This window comes from Pseudorasbora parva, chromosome 8 (assembly GCF_024679245.1).
Source record: "Pseudorasbora parva isolate DD20220531a chromosome 8, ASM2467924v1, whole genome shotgun sequence".
In the NCBI taxonomy this organism is placed as follows: Eukaryota; Metazoa; Chordata; class Actinopteri; order Cypriniformes; family Gobionidae; genus Pseudorasbora; species Pseudorasbora parva.
The window spans coordinates 44,649,153-44,669,290 of NC_090179.1; the positions used below are offsets into that span (position 1 = coordinate 44,649,153).

Genomic DNA, 20,138 nt, shown 5'->3' on the forward strand with positions numbered 1-20,138 from the left:
ACGTTTGAAAGAGCGTCGCTCCGCTCACTGAAAGAAGCGCATACATTCATTTAAATCAATCGCAGCCTTCATTAAGCGATATCGCCTTTTCAGTTTTATTTTCAGTAAATCCTGCAGCCCAAATGCATTGCAAAAAATGCTCTTCTTACTCAGTCATTTTGTCTTGTTTCTAGTCTAAATATCTAACCATTCCTAAATCAAGATGCATTAACTAGATAAGTAAAACAACATTATATATTTTTTCTTGTTTTGTTGGAAATACTATCAAAATGAAGTGAGTTTTTGCTTAAAACAGGCAAAATGATCTGCCAATGGGGTGAGAAAAATAATCTTGTTTCTGACTGAAATCTTGTTTCTTGTTTCCGTCCCAAACAGAAATAAGATTATTTTTCTCACCCCATTGGCAGATCATTTGGCCTGTTTTAAGCAAAAACTCACTTCATTTTGATATTTGTCCACAGAAAGCAAGGAAAAATATCTTATGTCGTTTTACTTGTCGAGTAAATGCATCTTGATTTAGGAATTGTTAGATATTTAGACTAGAAACAAGACAAAATGACTGGGTAAGAAGAGCAGTGTGTCTGGACGTTTAATCAATCAATTCACACAAACATCCTACCATTCCTTTACAGACGAGGTTGAGGATTTCCACCAGAAAAACTCCAGCTTTCCCGAGAGGCACCAGTGGTTTAGACACCTCCCTACAAATAAAGATCATTACATTCAATTTGATCCATTTATTGATTTTTGTGTGGCTTCATCGGCAGGAAATTCTTGGCATCAGTGTAAAGTGGTTTGCAGGCTCACCTGAAGAGCGGCCCCATGGGAATGCCTCCCTCAAGCAGCATAGGGCAGATCAATTCAGCCAGGTACAGCCAGATATGAGGAATATCAATCGCCATATCCTCTGCAACCTCCAACACCTCCAACAGCCTGACACGATTTTCAGGATTATATTAGAATATAGCTTTATTCGAATGGTAATTGTTTCTCATGTGGACGTCCGTAAAAATAAATTTGCATGCCACCTCAGTGATAAAACTCGTTCATTCGGATGGCGCTTTATTCACGCGGTGGAGGAGTATGTTTTGTGATCCGCACCTGGGAACACTGCTCACGTGGTCAGTCGAATGAAAAATGTCATATGCTTGGAATATTAATAATAAAATCATATTTCATTTAATAAGAGGAAATTGTTTATATCTGTTTAAAAATAGGAAGATGCCATTTTAAAAATGTGGAAATGAGCAGAAATAAGCAATTTTACCCTATATACGTTAATTACTAGTGTTTATGTTCTCTTTCTCTTTTGAGCGGTGATGACAGATTATTCTTGTGAATACTTTCCAGCATTTCAGTAATAAAAGTGTAGGTTATAGAGCTTTAAAATGCATCCAAATTATGGCGATGTGCAACGACGGTGCTCTGCAGGCGTCAAAAAGGACAAACAATTAATTTTAAAGCGATCTTTTCTTGAAAACTCAGAGATGTGGATTTAGACGTAAATTAAATCACCACACGACCTTGGTGTTTGTCAAAAAACAGGAGATAATTCGGCCGGGGATTTTTACGCGGGTGGTGGGAGAAAAACTGACATTCTGGATTCAGACGGCAATACACTGCAAAAATTGCTTTTCTTACTCAGTATTTTTGTCTTGTTTCTAGTCCAAGCATCTTAAAATTCTTAAACCAAGAAGTATTTACTAGACAAGCAAAGGTAATTGTCTTTTAAGAGAGAAAATGAAGAGAGCTTTTGCTTAAAATAAGCGAAATAATCTGGCAATGGGGTAAAAATAATAATCTTGTTTTCAGTTTGAATTAAGATTATTTTTCTCACCCCACTGGCAGATTATTTTGCTTATTTTAAGCAAAAGCTCTCTTAATTTTTAGTTATTTTCCCCCCAAAACAAGACAATAATTTTTACTTGTCTAGTAAATGTTTCTTAATGTAAGAATTTTTAGATATTTTGACTAGAAACAAGACAAAAATACTAAGAAGAGCATTTTTTTGCAGTGTAATATCACAGACTAGCCCTTGCAAATGATGAAAATACCTTATGACCCCACAAGAAACAATTACCGTCTGAATAGGGCTTATGTTTAAATTCATTTGGGTGTAAAGATTGCATTATGCACACATCTCTCACCCTTTGTAGTATTGTTGTGTAGATAGTGTTTGTGTTTTGACCAGCTGGTGAAACAGTAAACCCAAATGCTCTCTAGCGAGGGAGCTGCGCTCCAGCGTGGACTCGATTCCCGTCCGCACGAACACAGACAGCAGGGACGCGCAGCTCAGCTCACTGACGCACTGCAGCGCCTCCTTCAGGACAGCAGGATGAACAACAGCGTGAGGTTTAACAAACGAGACAGAGCAAAACACATTTGGCATGAGGCGTTTAAGCACATGTACCTTCAGGTCATTGATGTGCAAGTACTCCTCTATGATGGCAGTCGATTTCTTCTCCAGTTCCTCCTCCGACAGCGCCGGTTTGGAGGAAGCAGGTGGAGGAGTGGGAACTTTTTCTCTCTTTACTGTTAAAAGATAAACAGACATACAACAAATCCTATTAAAAAATTTGCTTTCATATCAGTGTGTTATGATCCATCTGCACTAAAAGCAGCATTTTTTTGTGACGTTTTAACAGACGAATATTGCAATAATCAAACCTAATAATACTGTAATTGTGCAAATTTATTTCATAATCAACAGTTTTGAAACAATGAAAAAAGTTTATTTGAAACATTTTAATATTTTTTATCAACTTTTAAATTATATAATTGCTTCTGCTCAAATTTATATTTTGAAATGTAAATATTTAATTGGTGGCTGTGATAAAATGAAACTAAATAATTAAGACAACAAGTTTGAATAATATAAACAAATATGCTGAAATTTCAGTGCATCACAAGTAGTAATAATATTACAATAATAATATATTGATAAATAGGGAAGACTTTACAATAAGGTTAAATTTGTTAATATGAACTACAATTTTTTATCAATTAATCTTCTAATTTCAGCATTCACTAACACATAAAACAATGTTGTATATGTTAATATTTAATGAACATGAACTAACAATGATCAGGTGTATTTTATTAACTAGCATTAACAAAATTAATAAATACTTTAACAAACATATTGCTCGTTGTTAGTTAATGCATTAACCAATGCTACTAATAGAACCTTATTGTAAAGCGTTACCAACAAATAATAAAATTAATATTGCAAAAAAAACCCTCAAATTTAGGGCTGGGTATTGCTACTGACATTTTGATTAGGATCAGATTCTGATTCACAAGCTCTTAAATCTATGTTGATCATAACTACTTTAAAAAAATCTATATTTTTACCTAACCCATAGTCTAAATAGACACACTATTAAATAATCCATAAAATCACCATAAAAAGAAAGCAAAATAAAAATGCAACTTTCAAAAGTATAATGTCTAGTTCATTGTACCATTCTCGCGACTGCCGCGCCGTTCTCTCTCGCGCTCGTCTGTCATGCTGGAAACACGCCGGACCATTTCAGCAGGACGCTGTTCTCGTTCTCGACTCCTCTCCTCTTTTTCACGGCTGAAACTTCGTTTGCCAACCGCGGGGCGATTCCGGTCCAGCCGGTCTGATCCACGGTCATCACGCCGGTCGTATCGGTCTCCGCCCCGGTCCATGCGTTCATCCCGCCGGTCGAAACGATCGCTGCGTTCCCGACTGGAGCTATTCCTGAGAAATAAGCAAAGGGATAAACTCATAAATGGAAGTATATAATTAAGATACTTTAAATTTAGCCTTTTCAACTAAATATCCAAATAAATGTAATTACTAAACTAAATTAACTATATCAACTAAACTACTGATCTACCCACATTGTCGCTATATGACAATTGAAATGAGCTAGATGACATCACTGTTTTCTCCAGAGCGGCTGTACGGCCGAATCAAATTCTGTTGCATTATTGTCCTGTTAACTGTGAAGCTGCTTTGAAACAATCTGTTTTTACAAACAGTCATTGTAAAAAGCGCTATATAAATAAAGGTGACTTGACTTTTTCAACACTTTAGACACAGTTTAGGAAGAAGATTAAGGAAAATAGTCCAATGCCGTGGTACACTTGTGCCATTAAGAAAGTAGCCCCCAAAAAAGGAGCGTAGCTGGAAAAAACAAAACTAGAGGTATTTCGCATTTCGTGGAAAGAAAGTGTTATTGCATACAGAAAGGCCTGAAAACTGCTAGATCTGCTTACCTTTCTACTCTCTTGGAAGAAAATAAACACAGATCTAGGTATTTGATACAGTGGATAAATTAATAAAGCTTCAACCTCAGACATTTCCAAACAGCACAACAGTAATGACTTTATGAACTTCACTTTACTTGCAAGTTTGATACTATTAGAGAGAAAATTAAAACCATGCAACCGTCTGCTAGAACATCGCATCAGACGTCACGCTATAGACCCCGAGGAAAAATTCCATTCAATCATTGCTATAGATGAGAAAAAATTGTCTAAACTTGTTAAATCGTCAAAATGAACATGTATGTTAGACCCTACTGAACCCTAAGCTACTGAAAGAGGTGCATCCAGAAGTCATAGATCCTCTTCTTAATATTAATTCATAGTCATTAAGATGCATATCAAAAACCTTTAAGATGGCTGTTATTAAAACATCTTGAAATAGTTAATTACAGACCAATCTCGAATCTACCTTTTCTGTCAAAAAAACTAGAAAAGGCAGTGTCTTCACAACTATGTTCCTTCTTTTAAAGAAATGGTATCTGTGCGGATTTCCAGTCAGGATTTAGACCGTATCATAGTACTGAGACTGCTCTCATCAGAGTTACAAATGATTTACTCTTATTATCTAATCGTGGTTGTATCTCTCTATTAGTGTTACTCGTTCCTAGCGCTGCATTCGACCACAACATTCTTTTGAATAGATTTTAAATTTACTTTATCATTAGCGAAACTGCATTGGCATGGTTCAAATCATACTTATCTGACCGTTATCAATTTGTAACAGTAAAGGAAGAGGTGTCATAGCAATCACAAGTTCAGTATGGAGTACTGCAAGGCTCAGTGTTAGGACCATTGCTTTTCACCCTTGTATATGCTACCACTGGGAGACATCATTAGGAAGCATGGAGTTAGTTTTCACTGTTATGCTGACGATACTCAGCTCTATATTTCTTTGAACCATGATGGATCATACCCATTCACAAAGTCAACTGCAGACGGTCGATCGTTTTCCTATTTAGCACCTAAACTCTGGAATTATGTTCCTAGCATTATTCGGGAAGCAGACACACTCAGTCAGCTGAAATCTAGACAAAACATCTAAAAAACATCTCTTTAACCTGGCATAGACATAACATCACATTTCTATAATTCGCATCCGTTAACTCTTTCTCCGCCAAACACAGAATTTTCCGGGTTTCCTTGTTTTCACTGTCAGATGCTAGGGGGCGCTATTGCGCATCTTCTGAATGAGTACTGAATTTCCTGCTCAAAACACATACGAGTAACAAGAAAACAAGCGATCGTATGTAAGCAAATGCATATGTAAAATCGTAATCATCAACATTAAACATCATATGTCAAACTATGTCAAAATATGTCAACAAATTAAAACTATCTAATGTTACTGAATGAGATGTGGAGCAGGACGAGCTACAGGACTGAAGCATTAGAGGTGTTGATGGACTCGATCTCCTCATCTGTGTTTGATCATCTTTCAATCGGACCTAGATGCAGTCTTTCACAAAAATGTGATTTTCTCAGCTTTTTTTTATGAAACTTACCCATAATTCAAGTATTGATAAAAAAGAATGCATGAAGCTAAAACGCTTTTTTTGTTTAAAAGAAGAGGGTCTGCTCTCTCTTATGATACATTGCATGCTCAGATATTCATAAAATAAAATATTCTATGGGCTATTACATTTTTGTGAAAACAGTCAAAAACCCTAGAGGTGGCTGGCAACTTTTTTTAAACGCTGGCGGGGAAAGAGTTAAAGGATTGTAAGGCTGCATAAATTAGGTCAACCAGAGCCAACAACACCTGACCTAATATTAGTCTCTCTGTTTATCCCGAGGTTACCGTAGTTAGACGTATTCGGTCCGTATCCAGATCAGATGGTGGACCTGCATTTAGACACGACCACAACGCAGCCCTGAACGTCAGTAGAGATCCTGCCAACTAGACAATCCCTTGTGAAGACCTCGTCGACACGACAGCCATCGGCACAGATCCTCAGACCACAAGAACCAGACCGGTCCTCCGAAAAGACCCTATGACCAGCTTCGTCTCCATACTGGTGTAGTGAATTGATCTTCAAGCAAAAGGAACTGGATGAAATATTTGAATGCTACAGATCCACAATCTGATTCTGACTCGCGATGCAGCCTGAATCATAATAAGCTTGGTTTCTACCAAGGTTCTCCTCCTCCATTCGGTCACCTGATGGAGTTTGCGTTCCTTGCCACCGTCGCCTCTGGCTTGCGTAGTTTGGGACACTTAATAATCAACAATATAATTGATCTGACTGCACTTATTGGATGAGAACTGAGCTGAGCTGGACGATGCCATTACTATTTTCTGCAGAACAGCTTTATAGATGAAATTAACTCATTTAATAACTGATGATCTTTACAATGAAACTGAATCAACACTGAACTGACTTCAGCTGAACAATGACACTGTTCACTTCGGCTGTACAGCAGCTCTAAAAGAAAATAATGCTTCATTATCACGGTAAAGCTGCTTTGAATCAATCTGTATTGAGTAAAGCGCCTGTACGTGAAAAACAAAAACGTTTAAGTTTTTAGTACATCGTTGTGTAAAAACATAACCTATGATTTAAGAGTGATTCATGAACAAGTTGATTCTTTCCAATGAACCTGTTGAATTGGTTCAAAAATTGCATTGAATGATTCATTTGCGAATCGGACTGATCTGATAGTAACTGTCCTTGAATCAACAACTCACTGATAGAGTCGAAACGAGCCAAGAACTGGGATATCACTGGAGCTTGAACCTAAGTTAGTACGTTACTAATGCTGAATTTTAGTACTGATTATTGTAAATGAAAACTCATTTAGGTCAGTTATTTGTGAAGTAAATCTGCTGTAAAATGACGAACTCTTTAAGCCCTAAATGTTGACATGTTTGCATCAAATCTGTAAAGGGTGGTTGTTTTAAATGCCAAATAATTTATTTTAATAGTTGTTATTAAAAATGCCAATTAATGCATGCATCTTCCCTGCTGTTGTAACAGTTACAAATCATATTAAACTAGTATGTGTTGACCCATGTGATGTCTGTGTATTGTATTTTTATACTAAGCTATTTGTAGCCACATTTTTATTTTTTATAAAAATTGTATATTTCATTTGAATTATCAGTATTTTAAATTGATATTTTAGCATACTGAAGTTTAATATTTTTATAGTGTGTAAGTTATGGTGAAAAATAAAGTTTGCTTATTTGCTGATCAACACATTATATAGCCTGCACTCATTTTTCTTATTGGTTCTGACTAATGAGTCTGACAAGTTCTGGCTAAATAATAAATGGTTCATCGATCAATACTTTTAACACTCAAGTACACTAAAAATCAGGTTCCTTTTATTTTTACTGGAGTAATATTTTAATAGGGTATCTGTACTTTTACTTCGTCCACCACTGATAAGGACACCTTATAATAAAGTGTAAAAACAAAAACTGATTTCGGGATACAGAAGTAAAATGTGAGAGCTATAAAGTCACAATTACGTGTTTTAGGTGGAAACAGGTTTCTATACTAATGTGAATTTCAACACAGTTGAAGTAAACCCTAAAAGCTGTATCTGATTTGCTTATTTTTAAAATCTCTCAAAGATATTAAAATAAGCAATATGCATAAAACAAGAATAAGCAGTAATTCAAGTTAAAATCTTAGAGGAACTCTTAATGCTACATCTAGCAAAACACTACAATAACAAATGACTATTTGTGTTACAAGAGTGTAGAAACCTTATAAACATAACTATTTTGAGTGATGGGCAAACCACGCTTTTAGAGGATAAAGAAAAGAGATGTGTGTGTGTTTTGCATGAAATGGAGATAATCTGACCTGTGAGGAACCCTCCTGTCAGAGTCCACGCTGGCGGATGAGGAAGAGGAGGAAGGTTGCTGAAGTGCTGAAAAGCGATTCAAAGTGCTCGGACGACCAGAATCTTGGGCTGTAAACGAATGAGATAAGAGTTGCATTATGTCTGAAAACATGTGCATGATAAACTCCTGTGCGTTCAAACACACTCACGGCTTTCGCTGGGTTTCGCTCCGGTGCCTCCACTGCTGCCTTTGCCCCAACTACCCCATGTGCCTTTCCCTCCAGGGGCCAGAAGCTGATTGTTAAAGTCCAAAGCGCCCGGCTACAAGTTTTCAAAAAAAAGTATAAAAATAAACTACCATAACAACATAAGATTGCTTAAAGGTCCCGTTCTTCGCGATTCCATCTTTCAAACTTTAGTTAGTGTGTAATGTTGCTGTTAGAGCATAAATAATACCTGTAAAATTATAAAGCTCAAAGTTTCATGCCAAGCGAGATATTTTATTTAACAGAAGTTCCCTTTCAAAGCCTACAGCGAACGGCCGGTTTGGACGACACCGCTGCACTTCCTGCTTTAATGACGTCACTAGAACCGTTTGTTGACTAAAGCTCCGCCCACAAGAACACGCAAAATAGGGGGCGTGGTCTCGCTGCTCTCCTACGTGGAGAAGAGCGCGCATTCAGCGCTTGCATCGCCCCGTTATGGTAAGAGGCGGGACCTTTCCGGGCAAAGTGCGCTAAGCTGCTGTCCAATCACAACACGGGAAGCGCTGGCCCAATCAGAACTCGTTACGTGTTTCTGAAGGAGGGACTTCATAGAACAAGGAAATCATCAGGCCGTTTTTAGGACAGAGGAAACAGCGCTGTACAGATAAGTCAACTGTGTGAAAAATACTGTGTTTTTACACGCGAAACATGAACTCGTGTTATATTGCACACTGTAAACATAATCAAAGCTTCTAAAACACGCGAAGAATGGGACCTTTAAAAAAAATCTATCATAATACATTTTAATTTTAGTAAGTAATAATCAATTGATTATGGATCACACCTTGGGTCTCATTCCTGAAACTTTTGTAAATATATGAGCAAATTCGGAGTAATTTGCACGAAAAATGGAGCTTTAGGAAAACTCTGCTCCAGATTCACAAACGCTTCGAATACCACGGACACGTTAGTTAAACGTGTGTATATTAATGAATTCCAAACATGCATAAATAAGAAGCACGTGCAGGGTCATTCTGAATTAGCATAATCCCCGCCCATAAATTGAATGACAATGGCCAGGAACGCTGTGGACACTTCTGGACTTCTTCCCCAGGTTTGGCTCCAGTATTACTGTATTACCAGTATACTCAACCGCGGCAGAGAAAGTGCTTTCACTGGTTTGATTATTTATCGTTTCATGTCAAGGAAAAACCCCATGTTTACCACAGCAGAGAGAGCGAGAGAGGTCTGCGCTCTTGGCCATTAGTCAATCTACTTGTTTTTGTGTAAGTAATACGTTGTCAAATAGGTATAAACTTAAACAGACAAACTATACAAGTAGTTAATGTCTCTTTGTATTAATTCATAGTCATGAACAAAAAATGCGCAACCAGATGTTCGAATATTCGTGTTTGTTTTAGAGGGAATATTCAAACGTCATTTGAGCAATTTTGACAGCCCTAATGTCCACCAAAGCATGTTTTAGCCAGCTAAACACCTGGTGCTCTTCTGTAAATGGCCAGCTGGTGGCGATTGAAAGCGCTTTGGGAGGGCAGCGTTTTTTCAGCTGAGATACTTTGATACAGAATATCCAAGGCAGTAATGTGTTACTAGTATCTAATTTTGAAGAATATTATTGAATTTAGAAATGCAGTAAAAGCAGTATTAACTTCTCTATTATTTTTGTTCAGTCGATGTACAAGTGGGACGATTGGTCGGTGTAGTTTTTGTCCCGCCCCTCCTCCACTGTGATTGGACGGCCTGGCGAAAAGTGACAGTGACGAGCGCTGCCTATTACCCAACGTTAAACAGTACCAACAAAACAAAACAAAAAAGGCGCAGCAAATCAACTGCTGAAATATTATTTTGGTAGGCCTGCCTAGGTCATCAGTTTGCCTAAATTAGAACAGAGAACGTTTACATGTTTTACGCACCATTTACTCGTGGTAGGGAGCAGGTGTGAATTTCTCTTGTACCAACTAACATTTAGAAACTACGAACATTTTTGTGAATCTGAAAATTTACGTCAGATCAGCTTTATGAACGATTTCCACACAAATTCGTTCTGCTCGTGTTTCATGAATGAGGCCCCTTGTTTGGCTTTATAATTATAATAATAAGTGTTTGACTGATGGTGGCTCAGACCTTGGTGATCTTGCTGAGTCGGGTGGGGTCGATGGGTCTGTTCTTGGTGGAAATAGGCACCGTGTTCCAGCCGTCATCAGGTGCCTGGTTACCACGGGAACCAGGTGTGTGTGGCCCACCACGCTGCCCCATCCCTCCGCCTCCTCCTCCACCACCACCTCCTCCGCCTCCTCCTCCACCTCCACCGCGACCTTCCTTCTTAGACATGAGCTGCTGCTGAACTTTGGCCTGCTCTCGGTGCTCCTCCAGCTCCGCCTCCTTGTGGATCTGCTCGATGGTCTTCGGACCCAGATCTCCTCTGCGTGGGACCCAGTTATTCTGAGAGACGGCGGGGAAATTAACTCAATAAGAACAACTACAAATACAGAAATGCTTAAAGCCATCATGAAATCAAAAAGGACAGTTTCACAGTATTTATTCAAAACGATTAAAGGGATAGTTCACCCAAAAATGAGACTGTGATATTTATCTGCTGACCCCCAGGGCATCCAACATGTAGGTGTGTGTGTTTCTTCAGTAGAACACAAATGAAGATTTTTAACTCTAACCGTTGCTGTGTGTAGGTCATATAATCATGTGAATGGGTAACACTTAAATGAGAGTAAAAAACACAAAACATGCTTAGACAGCATGCACACAGAGCCCTGTGGCTCATGACGACACACTGATATCTTAAGACACAAAACGATCAGTTTGTGTGAGAAATCGAGCCGTATTTATATCATTTCTTACCTCAAATACAACGCTATATCCAACAGCATGGAACGCGCTTCACTTCCGGTAAAGAAGGTCAATATCCTCTGGCTCGTATATCGCAAAGCCAGAGCGTGGATTTTGACCTTACCGGAAGTTACGTCATTGTATTAGAGGTAAAAAAACGATATAAATACGGCTCGATTTCTCACACAAACTGATCGTTTTGTGTCTTAAGATATCAGTGTGTCGTCATGAGCCACAGTGTGGTGTGCATGCTGTCTAAGCATGTTTTTTTTTTTTTCGATCATAGAATCGTTACTCATTCACATGATTATATGACCGACACACAGCAACAGTTGGAGATAAAAATCTTCATTTGTGTTCTCCTGAAGAAACAGACACACCTACATGTTGGATGCGCTGGGGGTCAGCAGATAAACATCACATTTTCATTTTTGGGTGAACTATCCCTTTAATCCGTGCACATCATTAGTGTGTTAAATCCATGTTCCCTTATAATCTTGAATCAGAATAACTTCTCATTCTCTGATGATGAGGGCGGGGCAACCTGTCACTCACATGAGATCAGCCAATAGCAAACCACAACCATCCAATCAATTCCCCACAGACACAATCAAGCCCCGCCCTACATTTATTCTTGTTTGTGAAGCAATTCCCTCTGATATTCGGCACTATAGAAAACAAACTACGAGCGCAACTTCCCTTTCATGCCAACTTTAAACAAATGCTACAGGTTATTTTCAACTTAACATGCAGCAAGAATTTCAATGACCACTCAAAATAATTGAGTCATCAAACAGTTTGAAAACAGAAGTCATTTAAAAGTGATGCACTTAAAATAAAAGTCTTATAAAGGGTTAAATGCAATAATGTCAAGTTAGTGTTTCTAGTGAAGCTCTTGAACTACGTGAGATCTTTTTGAGGGATTGAGACACAAAATGGTTTATCTGTAATTTCCCTTCCCATGTGTCACTCTTATTGCCTCCCTCTTTTCTGAACTTCAGTTGTGCTTCAGCTGAAATGAAACTTAAAACGGTCTTGGGTGTGTGTGTGTGTGTGTGTGTGACACACATGGAGCGAGTTTCCTAAGAACACACACTGAGAGAAAGAGATACGACTCTCACTCTAATCTATACTGGAAATACCTGTAGAGAATCCATTTACTTTATCCATGCTCCTGGGTTTATTGAGCGCACAGTTTAATCCTGCACCAGGACAAACCAGAGATTATGACTATTCCTTAATGAAGTAAATACTGGATTCTGATCAAAAGACAACTTTAAAAGTCTTGCATGTGCTCTGCTTGTGTTCGAGGGAGGGAAGAGGGCAGAAGTGTGTGAGTGTGTATGGCACAGAGTCACTCTTCTTTAGGAGCGGCTCTGCATTAAACCGCTGATGTGATGTCAACCAAAGCACCGCCTTGTACATTATCTGCCCTTACACACACACACACACACACACACACACACACACACACACACTCAAACACTAGCCCTAAACCTACCCATCATACATACACTCTCACACACTAGCCCTACCTATCATACACACACTAGCCCTAAACCTACCCATCATACATATACACTCTCACACACACTAGCCCTAAACCTACCCAATATACATACACTCACACACACTAGCCCTAAACCTACCCATCATACACACACTAGCCCTAAACCTACCCATCATACACACACTAGCCCTAAACCTACCCATCATACACACACTAGCCCTAAACCTACCTATCATACACACACTCTCACAAACTAGCCCTAAACACCCATCACTCACGCTTTTTACATTGTCAACAAAACTCATTCTGTATGATTCATAAGCATGTTTCCTCAATTTAGTCCCATTGGTCTGTGTGCATTCCGGTTGAAGTCCCCACCAAGAACGCACGCACGCACGCACGCACGCACGCACGCACGCACGCACACGGTGTCTTACCCGTCGTAAATCAATAACGTCCTGCAGCATGAAGCGAATTCTGGAAGAGGTTTTCCGCTCCTTAATAATTTTCTCCATCTGGTGGAAATATTGATCCATTCGGGGCTAAAAGAAAAAAAAAGAGTAAGACACTGCTCAACATTAACACACTCGTGAGTCTTCCGGCCGGTCGTAGATGAAGTGTGTGTATGGTCACCTTGGCTTTCTCAAAGTCCAGATCTTTCCCGATGGTGGACAGCAGCCGGCACAGACACTCGAGACTCTCCTCGTCGTGGTTCTTCAGCAGTTTTACGATGCAGTCGTGCATGATGGTTTCCGTCAACATCTTCAACTTGAACAACTCACCAATGAACTTAATGTTGCCCAGCGATCGTCGCCGGGCTTTGTCTTTGGCGTCCTCAAGCTCCTCCTTCAACCTCTGCTTCTCCTCTTCCTAAAGGGGCAGAGACAGGAAGTGAAGTCATAAATACCCTTATGTATAGCGATGTGACATGGACAACATACACTATAATGGCTTCTTCCTCTCTTTAGCCATTTCCTTGAGGGAAAGTGTCTTTAGCACTATTCGCATGGGATTAGTATTATCTAGGGACCTCTGCGATTTAGAAATGACTGAGTTTTGGGTTGCACATTCGCGCGGGATAAGCAAAGGCTGAGATTTTACTCGAATTTACTGACTTATCTCCCGGATATGATGTCAAGACTTGTAAATGTTTCTTCCTTACAGATATAGCTGTATGAAATCATAAACAGTCATATGTATTAGTACTGAACGATATATCGTTATCATATCTATATCGAGATAAGAACTTTCAAGATATTACTATCGAAAAAAGCAACGATGTATTGTTTTTTTAGTACTTGTGTGAATTTATATGTTTGAAACCTAAAATAAACAGTATGTGGTTGAAAACACTGAGAAGTTGTGATATATGACAGCTCTGAGCGCGCCTGTCTCTGGCTAAAGTCAACATTTGGATTTAGCCGTTGATCATGTGATGCACTTGATCATTCGCTCCAGGGACCAGTCTCTGATTACACCCGTGTGATCGTACGTGCGAAAGGCTTAAAAACAATACATTTTCTGACACACATTTTTGAAATGTAGGCTTAAATCTTTTTATTTTTCTGAGAAATGCTTGGTTTTCCCCGAACACGTAGTCATATCGTATCGTATCGATATCGAGATATCTGGCATGAAAATCGAGATATTACATTTTGTCTATATCGTTCAGCCCTAAAATGTATCGATATTGTTTTGATTGTTTTATAGTCGCTAAAAATTATTTCATTCAGTTAGAAAACAGACACTACAATTAAAAACTGAACTGAGCTCAGACCGGCGGCAGGAGTCAGATTTATCACGAGTGAGAAGCTGACGATATACGGCAGGGATGTCAATTCGCACGGGACTAATATTATCACAGGACCAAAGTGTTCGGCGAAATATGGTAGGTCATTTGCAGTGGAACTTTTACTTCACAAATTACAGAATTGGCCGATTCGCACGGGATTAAGATCACAGACATTCACTGCAATTATTACAAATCACCAGAGGTCCCCAGATTGACGCTATAATCCAATTTAAGCTTGATTTATAGATATTATTGTAACAGAAAGTGAAAGTCTCCCTTCCCTCTCCCTTGCCACATCACTTCCTGTTTAAGATGGCTACCTCCGAATGGGTGCAATTCCTCTCTTTTCCACAGAAGAGTAAAGAAATATAGTAACATATAGTAAATTACAACATTAATAGCCTTATGGGTCCTACATACACATTGACAGGTCCATTAGAAACTATGCCGTATGCATGCTATATATTGCAGAAATAGCCAGATATCCATCGCAAATCCTGTTTCAAACAGCAGTCAAAAGTGACCGTACGTCATACTATACTGATGGATTTTCAACGTATGCATTCACCTGTGGTGTGTGGGAAAATATTACACAAAAACTTGGGCTGCAGGATGTTTGACATGGCTTACGTTTGCAAAGGCTGAGAATTAATTCAATAAACAAATGAAGAGTTCATTTGCAATAATTATTTAAATGAATAACTGACTGCAGTGCGTTATTCTCCACATACAGCACTTTCTGGACCCTAAACACGTTTGGTCAAAAAAGGCGGAGTTGTCCACTGTAAAAGCATCGCAAGTTCACACACCCTTGCTGTTTGTGAACACAAGCCGATAAGTCCGTTTTAGCGAATCAGCACGCAGTATTCAGATCAGGTGACAAGGCTGCTAGTCACTTAGGCCCCATTTACACAGCATGGTTCAAGTGACCTAATTCTGATTCTTCCCTCTCATGTGGCACAGATCTAGCCTGACAAGCCAGACCCACATCAAGATGTTTGGTCTGGAAACTCACCATAGACAGCTCAATCTGAGGGGCGGATAAACGGCTGTCTTTCAAACTCCCTCTGCACGCGATAGGATAGCGCTACAACCAACCAGAGCAACGAAGGTGAAGCAGAGCTCATTGACCAATTTAACTTTCGCCGTATCCGGTCGACTAAACTCCGAACACATCTTCCCTTTTTAAGAATGACTTCAGTGCCGTTCTTTGTTCTTTTCTCAGAGAAAAGCTTAACTCAAGTCTTCCAGAGTCGCGGTCAAAGCTGATTCAAAAGACCGCCGTTCACCAGTTTCTGTGTTTACTAGAAGCACGCAAACGCAACTCGGCCGTCGTCATTATGGCCCCGCCCACCGACTCTATACACGATGTGATTGGCCCGGCAAGAGTTTGCCGTTAACAGCTCAGAAGGGTATTGAGAGTGTCTAGACTACACTCGCGGACAGAGTAGATTTGCTCCCGCTAGGGTGCGTCTAGATATCTAGGCTAGCACAGATTGGATATGACGTGTGAACGTGTAAGTAGGAAAAAAAGCACATGAACTCCGATATCCTCAGACCAGATTCAGGCCTCACTCATATGTGGTAATAAATCCGATATGATTCGGATACGTGCGTTTGCATCTGCCATGTAAGCGGTCGAATCGGATACAAAACTGCAATCAAGGGCTCTCCTCTTTTCTCCACCTCACGAGAGCAACGTTTTCCTGACCTTTAAAGATTGAATAATCTTAAAAATCTTAAAACATTGAATAATAATTTCGTATTTACTTCCTTTTCCAAGGCAGAACTGTTCTCCAGTCCAGTGTATAGTGTAAATGCAAATATCAGATACGGGTCGCTTTTAAAAGATGATGTAAGAGGGTCATCAAAAAAATCAGATATAGTCAAAATCAGATATAGGCAAATCAGAATTGTGCATCAAGACCTGCAGAGAAAACGCGGTCTTAAAAAGATGCAGATGTGGCACAGATGGGATAAAACGTGGAATAATTGGAATGCAAAATATAATAAAAAAATTGTTATATAAAAATGAAGAAAAACAGTTATCCGTTTTTGCAAATGAACTCTTTAAAGGTGCACACAGTCGTCGGGCGCACACACTTCCGCTTTTTCCGGTCATGATTATGAGGTAATGCAGCTCTGTTTATCATATTAGATACATTTAAGTGTGTTTAAAATGGTGTTATGACGTTCCTCTGTGCGTTCACTCGGCGCTGCTGTGACATGTCCACACTGCTAAGAGTAAAGCGCTTCTGCAGAATAAAACCGAGGGTAGCGCAGATATGACGCGATTGACAGGCGACTCCCTCAGACACTATGCTGACACGTCCCGGTCTTTAGTTAAAATAGCAATTTTCACACAATTTACAAATAGTTGGAAACATCTGGGATATTGTAGGTACTCAACTGAACAAAATATATAACACTGGCCTAGTGGGTTTTGGATATTTTACTGCAAAAATACTACATAGTGCACATTTAAATGCACTGCGTGTTTTACAGTGAAGTCCGGCACGGTGTTCTTTTACACGATTTAACGTTATTCAATGGTTTTGTTCATACCACTGCGGCAGCATCCAACTCTTTCTGCTTCTTCTCAAATGTTTCATCATCATCTTTATCCTTCTCGAACTCTTTCTGACAGCGATTCAGCAGCAGCTTCCTGAAATTCACTGACACTCCAGGCTTATCTGTGGTGGGAACTTTCAGCTGTAACGAGAGACACAAAACACACATTTGTACAACTAACGACTGGTCAGACACATAGCACATTATAGCGATCAGAGGCGGACAGTAGCGGGGTATTTTTTACTTTCCAAGTGATTTTATTTTTCCAAGTATATGTACTTTATCAGTGTTCTTCTTTGGAAAACTTTTACTTCACAACGGTAGGCTGTAATATATGTTTCATATGTTTCAATATATGAACCAGGAAAGACATCAACTGGACAGACTTACAACCAATCAGAGCAGCGGAGTGTCAAATGTCAACAGAACTCAACTGCACTGGGTTGCCATGTCTGCATTTTTTTCCGCGAGTTGTTTTCTATGTACACGGGTTGAAGCGACTATTATGTGATATATAGACCCATGAGTGCGAATTTTAGGAGCAACCTTGCCAAAATAACACATTTTACCCCAAACACCTTTTTTCCCAGAGAACCCCCCGACAAGCTATTGTTTAGGGCTAGTAGTTGCGGGTTTTGTTGTAAAAACTTGGCAACCTGTCTGCACGCGCTGAAATAAACGATCTTTCCCGGTGTTAAAAAAAAAAAAAAAAAATGTTTTTTGTAAATGAGTTTAATGATACACAGAGTACTTACGAACAAGATCATCATTTCAGAGAGAAATAGTGAAGGTGAATGCCTTTACGAACAAGCTCTCCGTTTAGGATTTGAACAAATTCAACCCAAGCCCCTTTGATGACGTGATGATTACGGTACTGTTGATCATCTGTCCGTCATCGGCTAAAGCCCGCCCTGATGATCTCATTGGTTAGTTTCTGTACGGGCATAATTACTCCTCTATGGATCAAGTCCAGACCGAACTGCCCGAGCTCAGATATTGTGGGCGGGGCTGAGTTTGGCTGGCATTCAGGCTACTGATAAAGTATGTACTTGAGTAGAAAGTAAAAATACTCCACTACTGTCCGCCTCTTAAAGCGGTCATCATTCGGATCACACACTCACCCCCATAAGGCAACGGCACATGTTGGCGTAGGCGACGGAGAAGTTGGGCTCAGAGATGGCCTTCTCAAAGATGAGGTCGATAACTCCCTTCAGGCGCTCCTCCGTGTCAATGGTCAGCTCGGTCACCTGCTTCATCAGCGGCTGGAACATCTGCGGCGTGAGTTTGTTGAGCACGCTGCGCACGCGCTTGAACAGCTCCTGTGTGTTCATGAAGTCGGGCTCGTCCTCTTCGGCGTGGCCGCCGCTGCGCTTCACCGCAGGCTTCCAGGCCTTCTCCGCTTTATTCAGCTGAACGTCCTCCGTCAGAGAAACGCTCGCGATTATCTTACGCGGCTCCTTCCCGCGCTGACCTTGACCTGAACGCCGAGGGCCGCTTAGACCGGACGGCTATAGCGAGAAAGAGAAAACTATTATTTATTCATTCATTCATTTATTTATTATTTTTAAATGTCATGTCAGCAGTAAGGCTTACTTATGGTGAGAAAAACATCTATAATAAAAGCCATGCAATTACTAAAAAACTATGAGAGACTAAAGATAGATAGATAGATAGATAGATAGATAGATAGATAGATAGATAGATAGATAGATAGATAGATAGATAGATCTAATAGAAAGATCGATAGATAGATAGAACTATAGATAGGAAGATAGAATGATAGATAGAAAGATACAGATAGGCCTCTTTCTTAAAAACAAACAAACAAACATAAAAGCATGCATTCATGTGACGGTGCCATGGTAACTGACCGGGCCACGCCCACCGCCTGAAGGACGGCCGAGATTGGCAAACGAAGGAGTGAAATCCGGACCACAGTTCATTCCAGGCAAACGACTCGGATCCAGCTGCCGCAGCGGAGTTTTATTAGCCTGCCGAGAGAGACAACACTGTAAACATGAGTGAGTGAGTGTGTGAGTGAGTGTGTGAGTGAGTGAGTGTGTGAGTGAGTGAGTGAGTGAGTGAGAGTGAGTAAGTGAGTGAGTATGTGTAAGTGTTTGTGAGAGTGAGTGAGTGAGTATGTGTAAGTGTTTGTGAGAGTGAGTGAGTGAGTGAGTGAGTGAGTGAGTGTGTGAGTGAGTGAGTGAGTGAGAGTGAGTAAGTGAGTGAGTGAGTGAGAGTGAGTAAGTGAGTGAGTGAGTGTGTGAGTGAGTGAGTGAGTGAGTGAGTGAGTGAGTGAGTGAGTGTGTGAGTGAGTGAGTGAGTGAGAGTGAGTAAGTGAGTGAGAGTGAGTAAGTGAGTGAGTGAGTGAGTGAGTGAGAGTGAGTGAGTGAGTGAGTATGTGTAAGTGTTTGTGAGAGTGAGTGAGTGTGAGTGAGTGTGTATGTGTAAGTGTTTGTGAGAGTGAGTGAGTGAGTTGAGTGAGTGAGTGAGTGAGTGAGTTGAGTGAGTTGAGTGAGTGAGTGAGTGAGTGTGAGTGAGTGAGTGAGTGAGTATGTGTAAGTGTTTGTGAGAGTGAGTGAGTGAGTGAGTGAGAGTGAGTGAGTGAGTGAGTGAGTGAGTGAGTGAGTATGTGTGTGTGTGTGAGTGAGTGTGTGTGTGTGAGTGTGTGTGTGTGTGTGAGTGAGTGAGTATGTGTAAGTGTTTGTGAGAGTGAGTGAGTGAGTGAGTGAGTGAGTGAGTGAGTGAGTGAGAGTGAGTGAGTGTGTGTGAGAGAGTGAGTGAGTGTGAGTGTGTGTGAGTGTGACAGAGAGAATGTGTGTGTGTTGGCTTTCTTCACCTTATCCAGCACCACGTCTGAGATCTGCGGTAGACCCTCAGGTTTGTTCATGCTGGCACTGATGAACTGGAAGCCGAGCAGAAACTCTCGGTCGTATTTCTTCTTCTCCTCTGGGTTCAGCGGCTTCCAGTGCTCTGCGGGAAACAACAGCAGTCAGTGACCTCAACAGGCAAAGCTAACCTCGAGGTGATGCCTATAGAACGCTTTAAAAAGTGGCGTGATAAAACACCAGTGGACTTTGCAACCAACACGCAATTTTTGTTA

The 20,138-nt window shown here is 40.1% G+C and overlaps 1 protein-coding gene across 5 annotated transcripts in view; it reads right to left on the reverse strand.

Annotated features, from left to right (window-relative positions):
- wu:fb16f03 (eukaryotic translation initiation factor 4 gamma 1) overlaps nucleotides 1-20,138 on the reverse strand; it is a 75,826-nt gene that overhangs the window by 6,032 nt on the left and 49,656 nt on the right. For all 5 annotated transcript variants that reach the window (XM_067451427.1, XM_067451428.1, XM_067451426.1 and 2 more), the window contains 14 exons: nucleotides 19,875-20,008; nucleotides 18,907-19,026; nucleotides 18,157-18,543; nucleotides 17,030-17,176; nucleotides 13,306-13,542; nucleotides 13,110-13,214; nucleotides 10,443-10,760; nucleotides 8,301-8,412; nucleotides 8,112-8,220; nucleotides 3,465-3,727; nucleotides 2,411-2,532; nucleotides 2,148-2,320; nucleotides 808-933; nucleotides 620-701 (listed from right to left, as the gene is read on the reverse strand). In XM_067451427.1, coding sequence (XP_067307528.1) covers nucleotides 620-701; nucleotides 808-933; nucleotides 2,148-2,320; nucleotides 2,411-2,532; nucleotides 3,465-3,727; nucleotides 8,112-8,220; nucleotides 8,301-8,412; nucleotides 10,443-10,760; nucleotides 13,110-13,214; nucleotides 13,306-13,542; nucleotides 17,030-17,176; nucleotides 18,157-18,543; nucleotides 18,907-19,026; nucleotides 19,875-20,008 — 2,435 coding nt within the window. The remainder of the gene's footprint in view (nucleotides 1-619; nucleotides 702-807; nucleotides 934-2,147; nucleotides 2,321-2,410; nucleotides 2,533-3,464; nucleotides 3,728-8,111; nucleotides 8,221-8,300; nucleotides 8,413-10,442; nucleotides 10,761-13,109; nucleotides 13,215-13,305; nucleotides 13,543-17,029; nucleotides 17,177-18,156; nucleotides 18,544-18,906; nucleotides 19,027-19,874; nucleotides 20,009-20,138) is intronic.